The sequence below is a fragment of the Macrotis lagotis genome, chromosome 4 (assembly GCF_037893015.1).
Source record: "Macrotis lagotis isolate mMagLag1 chromosome 4, bilby.v1.9.chrom.fasta, whole genome shotgun sequence".
NCBI lineage: Eukaryota > Metazoa > Chordata > Mammalia > Peramelemorphia > Peramelidae > Macrotis > Macrotis lagotis.
Window position 1 is genome coordinate 49,098,846 of NC_133661.1, and position 9,130 is coordinate 49,107,975.

The following is a 9,130-nucleotide window of genomic DNA, read 5'->3' on the forward strand; positions in this document are numbered from 1 at the left end:
GGTAGAAGTACAAGTATTGCTATTCCCATTTCCACTCCACTGTTCTAGGTCAACACAGGATGAAAAGCTACTAAGGTTGAAGGCAATGCTCAAAGACTATCTAGTGCAGAGGAGGTGCTGTCTGCTTGGGTGGAGAGGTTTTCCTCCCCAGGAGTTCACTCATTAATACAATCAGATTCCAAACTCAAGCCCCATGCTGTCCCTGTACTAGCTGGACATCTCCCAATGTAATTACTGATACAAATGTCATCCCTGCAGTTCCATTAACTGACAGCCAAAGAAGACATGTCAAGGCTCTGGGACCATTTATTTGCAATGCTCATCAATGTAAAACACAAAAAGCTTAAATTTCCAGACAAGTTTGATCTCCTGGGCATATGGAAAGGGCAAAGGAGGTGGTGAATCTGAAGCTTAAGCTCCAGACCAGTTCTGTGCCATGCTACTTTGGATCCTAATCTTCATCTGTAAAACAAGGGAGTCAAACCAGACTGTCACTATAAGTGATCTTCAGCCCTTGACATTGAGTGAACTTCAGGGAAGGCAGGAGGGAACAAGGTGGAGGATACGTAAGTTACAGCTGACTCCTCTTCCCTTAAAATCTTGAAAGAAGGTGAGGAAATAAGAAGGAGAGCTGAAGCAAAAGAATCCATCAAGGCTTTGTGAAGTTCTTCCTACTGTGATAAAAGTCTTCTTTTAGAGGAAGGGTTTGCAAAGACTTCACAGCCCAGTCATCAAGTTAAAAAGAACATGCCAAGAGAATACTACTTACAAGAGTTGTGTCGACGACGGAAACTTCTGGACTGATTCAAAGATTCCATGTGCCTGTCCACATAGCTCTTGGAGCATGGCTGTTGTGGTGAAATGGCAACATCCTGGGTCTTCATCTCTGCTCTTTTGGGGATATTCTGTGGGGCACTGGAGGACATGGACTTCTTGAGCAGTTTGCCTGTGCCATTCTGATGAATTCCCACCTGACAGCTGACACCAGGGAGGCCTAATTCTGTCTGCTGTGGGTCTCCATACTGCTGGCTGTCCCCAGAACCTGGGATCTCCAGAATTTTCAATTCTGTAATATCACCTGCCCTGAAATAGACAAAATGAATCCCAATCTCAAAACCAAAAATCTTGTGGGATAACACTGTATAAACAGGAAAGGTAAGCATTATGAGCAAAGAAAAACAAATCATTTTCATATTTGGAGGCTATAGACTGCACCCTCACTTCCTTCAGAGTTCCATTTTCTAACTCCCATCTACACAAATTCTGGGAGCAGAAGCAGCATAGTGATTGTGATAAGAGCTCTGTAACAGTATCCTCAGCGAGCCCACTGTGTGATCCAAAAGACCTCTAACACCACACACAGAGACTTCTATCACACAAAGCCTAATTTTTAATATCCAGGGGTACACACAGAATAAAAAAGATATACGAGGCCCCAGAAGGGCCTGATTGATAGAGGATGAGGATGATACTGGAGATGAAAGCCATTCTGACTTTCCAAAAGCTAGTACAACATTTTGTTTTAAGGATGACTAAATAAAAGAAATCATGAGCAGTCAGACTTTAGAAAAGCATGGAAAAACTTGCATGAACTGATGCTAAGTGAAGGGAGCAGAACTAAGAGAAAATTGTACACATAAATAACAACATTGGGGCTCTTCTGAGTCTAGCCTCAGACATTTATTGCTGTGTGACCCTGGGCAAGTCACTTAACTCTGATTGCCTAGCATCTAGAGTCATCTCCATTTGTCCTGAATCCTATCTGGCTACTGGACCCAGAAGACCTTGGAGGAGAAAATGAAGCTGGTGACTTAGCAGAGCACCCTCATTCAAATCCAATTCATGTGCTTGTCATAGCATCACCTCCCTGATGTCATGGTCTTCTTCAAAAATGAAGGACAGGGGCAGCTAGGTGGCACAGTGGATAAAGCACCAGCCCTGGAATCAGGAGTACCTGGGTTCAAATCCGGTCTCAGACAATAAGTACCTAGCTGTGTGGCCTTGGGCAAGCCACTTAACCCCGTTTGCCGGAAGCGGCTCCTCTCAGCAGGTCAGTAATCAAGAACAAGTCTGAGACCAAAATACCATCCACATTCAGAGAAAAAACTATGGTGTCAGAATGCAGAGTAAAACATACTATATTTACTTTTAAAAAACTTTTCTTATGTTTTTCCTTTCTTTCTCATGGTTATTTCCCCTCCAATTCTAATTCTTCTTTCACAGTATGACTAATATGTAAATATGTTAAACATGAATGTTCATGTTCATCTTTCACCAGAGTGTTTGCTGCCATGGAAGGGAGAAGGGTGGTAGAAAAAGATGGAACTCATAAATTTACAAATGGATGAATGTTGAAAAACTACCACTGCATGTAACTGGGAAAATAATATAAAATTCAATTTAAAAAAGGGATGATAAATAAAAAGAACATTTAATAATGTAATGAGCATCCCTTAATACAAATTACTAAAGACAAACTATCTTTTTTAAAGGTTATACCATATTCACAAACATTAATGAATATAAAAAAATAAATTAAAATATATATTTTGAGTTCTCAAGGTGGGGGAAAGGTTCAACCATAAAAATGTATACAAAGACAAAAATCCCCTAAAAAAACTAGTGTACAGGGATACTCCCTTATGTGTAAAAAGGATCTCAGTACCATGACTGAATGTCAGTTTTCAAATGTTTTCTCCTGCATTCTGGTTCAAATTCCTTTACTTGTTAAAATAAATACATGTGTATTACATAAACAGTTCTATCCTTCTGCCTTGCAGGTTAGTTCCAATAAATCCAAACTGAAAAAAATAAAAGCTAAAACAAAAACCACCTTGAGATCATTTATCAGAAAAAAGCGAAGAGGTGCTAATGGGCATAGCCATAATTCTTGTGCCAGTCACACTCCAGCAAAATGTAAAGAGGTACATGGGTGGCAACATCTAATTTAGAGATCTATGGAAAGTAAATGTCATTCAACTACATGGGAATTCTTGACCAATTAAGAAAATTCAAAAATGAAAAATTACAACAAACTTTATAGAAGTGGTTACATCATTCCTCAGAAACCTTTCCTCCTTTGAGGTTCATGGTACCAAAATTGGGCACTCAATCAAGATGATAGTGGCTACTGTATTCCAGTTCCCCAGGTCACTGAACCTCCTTCTGCAGGGAACTCCTTACTTGGCTGGCCATCTTCAATTCCTCCCCAGTTGCCGCCCTTTTACCAAAGGACTTCAGCATTCATGCAGATGATCCTTCCTAGTCTCTAATCTCAAAATTCCTCAGGTTCCTACCTATCACCACTCTTCCTACTGCTCCCTCCTCTACTACACAAGAGGATGGCCTTTACCTATAAGAGTTCCACTTCCCTGATCAACCATTTCTTTACCTACCCCAAATCTCCTAACATTCCATCGCTCTCTATGTCTTGCTCTCATTGAGCCCTCCAACATCAGCATCAGGAAAAGACAAATATTAGACTACTAGGGTGTGTGTGTGTGTGTGTGTGTGTGTGTCTGAGCACACTTCAAGCTCCTGAGATATCACCATACTGAAGTAGGGTAGTGGATAGAAAGCAAGTCTTGGAGTCAGGATGGATTGAATACATATCAAATGTCAGACATCACTAGTCTGGTCAAGTAGCTTTACCCCATTTTCAGCTACAGTTTCTTCATCTGTAAAATGGGGACAATTACAGCCTCTCCTCACAAGCTTGTTATGAGGATGCATGAAAGTTTGCTATTCTCTGGTTATTCTGCTTCTTTCCTGAGTCTCATATCATAAGCACCTCCCCCCACCACAGATTTTCTCTTCTGGAGCTTGGCTTGGCTTTTTGCCCCTTCATACAGTGAGCCTCTGTCCATTCTTCCATCATTTTAGGGATGGTCCTTCACATGCTTGGCTTTTCATGGAAGTGAGGAACCTTCTTCTGCACCCTGACACCCCCAGTGACTCCTACACACTAAATTTCACCACTATTTGAAAGGGCTTAATCACAAAGACGAGAAACTCTAAGACTTCTCTTCTGGCTCCACCCTCTGGGTCCAGTTCTCCTGTACCTTCTCCTTCTCCCAGGTCACTATCTCTATCCCTGGCTTAGTTCCCTTACAGCAACAGGCCTGGCCTTCTGGCAACCTTACAGGACACCCTCAACAGCCCTAGAATGGCCCAATCCCTTTGTGTTATTCCTAACCTGTCAATCCATAACCCTAAGTGAAAACTACTTTTACTCTTTTACCCCTGAGAAGAACCAGACTCTAAGTAACCACCAAGTCCATTCTAAATGGACACTAACTTCAACTAAGACCAAGCTGATAAGTGGCAATTTATTTCATTGTCTCCTGTCATACTCTCCTGATATCATGGTCCTTTTCAAGAAAGTCACTAAAACCTTCTCCCTTCTCCTCCAGCTCCTTTCTCTTCTATTTTATTACGAGGCTGAAATGCTATGCTCTCTTCCAGGTCTCCTTTGTGGGTCCCTGTTCCTCCTGCCCTCCAAAACATGGGCAACTTGCAAGGTTCTATCATCACTTTTCTGGCTCTGCTCTCTCTCTCTCTCCTGGCTTTTCTGGATTTTCAAAATTCAGCTCCAATCTCACTCCCTAACTTTGCCTCTTCAATTTTCTATTTACACTGTGTATCTTTCTGTCTTGGTATTCCCCAAAATAGCAGAATAGCACAGTAGATATTTAATAGATACTTGCAAAATTGGTTCGAATCTTATCCTCCATCAATGAAGAAGATCAAAACTACATCACTGTGTCAGAGACAAGTTACAGTGTGTTTGACTGTGGCACGTAAGTCCTAAATGAGCTGGGGATGCTCTCCCACAGATCAGGTACAAACAGTCTAAGTGAATACCTGCAGTGGTTATTGCATAGCACTGTGTGCCAGGGACCCCATGCTAAACAATCAATTCTTGCTAAGTTAAAATATCGGTAAAGTAAGGTACTCCCAATTTACAGATCAGGGCACAGATCAGAGAGCAAGTGGTGAAGTCAGGGTGCAAATCCAAGTCCCTTAATCTTTTTTTCTACACTTCACACAATCTAGAAAAAGTCCACTCAACTAGAAAAACAAAGGAAAAATGGTAGAATGCAAATGGGAAAGAAAATTTTTGAAATATACTAACTTTAAACCTACCAACCAAAACAGTCTACTAAGTAAACGTATTTTAACTACATCACTTCACTTTTATTAATATGATGTTAACAGAAAATAGGCAGTAGTACAGTTCTTCATAAAAGATATAAAATTCTCAGGTAGAATGACAATTCTTGGCTTTAACACACTGGTCTTTGGAGAAAAACTGGAGCAACAGTCCACATATTTAAAATGTGTTTAACTATGCAAATGGAAGAAATTTCACCCAAAAAATCAATAAAGAACCATATCCAGAAAAGAAAAGGTTGACAACATTTAACAGGTCCAAGAGATGGAAAGAAAAAAACAATGAGAAAAAAATAAAGATGGCCAAAAGTTAAACAACACACTGCTAGTTAACATTTCAGTCATATCACATATATGAAAACCAGGCTTAGTGGCAAATCCTGAGCACTACTTGAATACAGTACAAGAAGAGAGCACAATGAAAGCTCTTGTCCCAAGGAGGTCCTTAATAAGCATTTGTTGAATTGAATAATCTCTGGCACAGAAGCAATCCAAGGGCAGTAGTCATGTTAGGAAACACCAAACAAAAATAAAATCTAGACCCAAGTCCTATGGTTCACTGTGGTGACCAAGAAAGGGAGGCAGAAGAGTAGACTTGTAAAGATACTCACCTGAAGGTGACTTCTGGCACTAAACACTTCACCCCATTGTGGAAAGGCCGGGTCAAAGAGATGGTCTGGCTGACCTGATCTACTGCTGAAACTCTTCCCTGATAGACTCCCAAGCTGTCCCCACAGTTGATGGATACAATGCTTCCCAGCCAATCTGAAGCCATGATTCTGATATGAGATCACTATAACATAGAAGAAACAAATCAAAAGATTAAGTCATATTCTAGGAAGGCTGGACCCTGGGCAAAAATTAACTTTTAACATAATGGGTCCCTCCATATTTTTAAGGGAGCTAACTGTACATAATAAAGTCCTCATTAAAACATCTAATTTTTGTCTTTTTTTCCCCAAACAAATAGTTGTCCCCTCTAACCCTACTACCCTAGGTAAGAAACATGGGCTCCACAGAAGTTGATGGATCTCAATAGTCTGTTCAGGAAAGCACCTTTCTGCTCTATTCCCCAGTCACAGAAGGGCCTATCTCTGCCTCCTGGCTCCTATGCCAGCTGCTGGTGATATTGGGGGATTAGGACACACACCAATCACAACATCACAGAACACTCCCTCTAAGTCACATATTATAGGAATGGCATTAACTGTAAATACTAGAGGAATCAGGAATAAAGGGTCCTATGAATTGAAGAGAGAGTGAGGGATTTCAGCTTGAAGATGAAGTAGACTGGGGAGGGTCAAATTCCAAGGAAGGAGAGGGAAAAACACGAGCAAACTTAGAGGTAGAAAATACAAAAGCTGGGTCCATGTTCTTTGGTAAAGCATTATTACAAGGAGAAATACACACAAGTAGAGGGACAGAGACCATTAGCCTATTATAAAGCATGCACAGGAGAGACTAAGGCTAAGATCTAGTCACAAGCGGATCTGAGTACAAACTGGACACAGCAAGGAACTCCACCCTGAATCCTGCAACATTGTATCCACTGGTGAAACCCAAGAGCACAGGAATACTTTGTTGTTTATTACAAAGCAGTCACATTCCTTTCCAATCTAAAACACAACTTCATGGCAACAAAGTACTCAGTCCTAAGCCTACTTCTTAGCTGCAGTAATTGCTGAAATGAAACATGTTATAACAGTAATAGAACCTGCAAACTGGGGAAGGGACAGGACCTGAGCATGGATGCCCAGGCTCCTTGTGTAAAGGACTTACAAGTCACAAACTAGTTTCTTCATCACAGGTAGCACAATTGTCTATGTGGCTTTCGAGCTCTAAAACCGTCAGGGGCTCCCACTGCCCAAAGAGAAAAAGCACAAACTCTGCTACGCATTTATGCCCCTTCACACCTTGCTCCCACGGGCCTTCTCTCTTCTTCTGTGCATCTACTGCATCAGAATTTGGCTTTCTCCAAGACCCAGTTCACATCCCACTTCCTCCTGAAGTTATCTCGTTCCCAGGATTGTCTTGTCTCTTCAATTTTCTACTGTACTTCTTTGTATGTATGCTGTAAGGTAGAATGTGAGCTTATTGAGAGTAGGAATTGCTTCACTGTCTTGATTTCAGGTTTACTGAACTGAATAAGCAGAGCTATCTTGAATTACTAAGGACTATACAGAGACTTGCTCCTATTATATATACATATATATATGTGTGTGTGTGTGTGTGTGTGCATATATATGTGTGTGTGTGTGTGTGTGCATATATATGTATATAATATACATATATGTGATATAGAGCACATAGTGGTCTTCTTTGGAGAAGTCATGCATTTTCCACTCATTTCAAAATGTGTTTCTCTAGATTCTAAGTGAAAGATGACAGTGAACTTCATTACTTCAGGTTTCATGGATTCATAAACTGTAAAATCTATATCATAATCTATTCTTGAACAGTTTATTAGGAATTCTATACAAAATGGGCTGATAACTGCTTCTGATAGATTTAGAGTGTGGATCAAAGGTTCAGAGTTTCTTCCTATACTGTAAGTCCCATTTCCAAACCTCTTAAGGGTCTTAGTTACAACTGTGAAGATCAAAGGTTCAGAGAGTTTAAGCCACCTATCTACTTTTAAATCGCACTCCCCAAACTCTAAAGACCATAGTTACAACTTTTCCCCAAAGAGGAACAGTCAATTTCAATTCAAATTGAGAGACTCCCTATTAAGGGACTAACTTGGTGCGGCTAGGTGGCACAGTGGACAGAGCACTGGCCCTGGAGTCAGGAGTACCTGAGTTCATCAAATCCAGCCTCAAACACTTCATAATTACGTAGCTGTGTGGTCTTTGGCAAGCCACTTAACCCCACTGCCTTGCAGAAACCTTACAAAAAATTTCTTTAAGGAACTTACAAGTTCCCCTTCTTATAAAACAAGAATGAGGGAGAATGAGGGCCACCCCACTTCACATAGCATGCTTCAAATTTCATGTGACAATAGACCCTACAGCTATCTACACTCTTCTGGTTTACGGAGTGGAACCAGAGCAGGTGAAATGGAAAATTAAAGGGCCCCTTGTCCAGCCCAAACTCGCCCAATTCCTACCAGTCACTACCTGCACCCTAAGTTTAGCCATAACTTCACTATCCGGGAAAGTTCCCCAAGAAAGCTGGAACTCCCTCTCGTGATGGGAATAAACTATTTCACTACTGAGCGGAGTGTGGAGTGATGCACAGAACCCACCAAGAAGCCAAACAAGGATCTTAGATCCGAGTCAAACTTTGGAGCTGCTCTGTCAGCACCAGGTCAGGGGGCAGCCCAAGGAGCGGCCCCGGCCCTCCCCCACCAGCACAGCTGCTCCCAGTCCTTCTGGCCTCCTAGGTCCGCGTCCGGCCCCGCCTCACTGGGCTGAGCCTGGGGGCAAGGAGCCATGGCCGCCTGCGTGCGAGGGGAGGCCGTGGGGGAGGGGAGGGGAGGCCCCGGAGCGTCTCCGGCTGCCGGAGCCCCCCCGCATCGCTGCTCAGCCCACGGGGGCCCGGGCGGCGGGGTGGGGAGGCGGAGACTCTGCGGCCCCTCCCTCGCGGGGGAGGAGGGGCACAGCCGCTCCGAGAGGGCCCCCCCCCCCCCGGGCCCGGGGCCAGAGGCAGCGCGGAGCCCCAGGCCCGGGCGCCGAGCCCCTCCCCCGCCCCGAAGCCGCGGGCGGGAGGAAGCTTTGGGTCGGGGCGGTCGGTGGCTCCCGCGCGGCCCGTCCGCCCCGGAGATCCGGCCGCCGCGCCGGGCCGGGCCCGACCGGGCCGAGCCGGAGTGGGGTGGGGGGCCCGCGGGGCAGGGAGGGAGGGAGGGCGGAAGGGAGGGCGAGCGGCGGGGGCCGCTGCCTCCGCGCCGCCCCACACACTTACGGACCCCAGCACCGCCGCCGCCCGCCGCCGGCCGGAAGTGTCCCGCCGTCCTCACGTC

At 43.8% G+C, this 9,130-nt stretch overlaps 1 protein-coding gene across 6 annotated transcripts in view; it reads right to left on the reverse strand.

Annotated features, from left to right (window-relative positions):
• The window catches only part of EDC3 (enhancer of mRNA decapping 3), a 56,976-nt gene extending 47,856 nt beyond the window's left edge, over positions 1–9,120 (reverse strand). For 2 of the 6 annotated variants that reach the window (XM_074232733.1, XM_074232734.1), the window contains exons 1-3: positions 7,086–7,408; positions 5,784–5,965; positions 770–1,083 (exon numbers count right to left, since the gene is read on the reverse strand). In XM_074232733.1, coding sequence (XP_074088834.1) covers positions 770–1,083; positions 5,784–5,947 — 478 coding nt within the window. In that variant the 5' untranslated portion in view covers positions 5,948–5,965; positions 7,086–7,408. Of the gene's footprint in view, positions 1–769; positions 1,084–5,783; positions 5,966–7,085; positions 7,409–8,416; positions 8,741–9,072 lie in introns of those variants that run through there. The other 4 variants (XM_074232729.1, XM_074232731.1, XM_074232730.1 and 1 more) reach the window with 4 other exon arrangements.
• Positions 9,121–9,130: the final 10 nt, after the last annotated feature.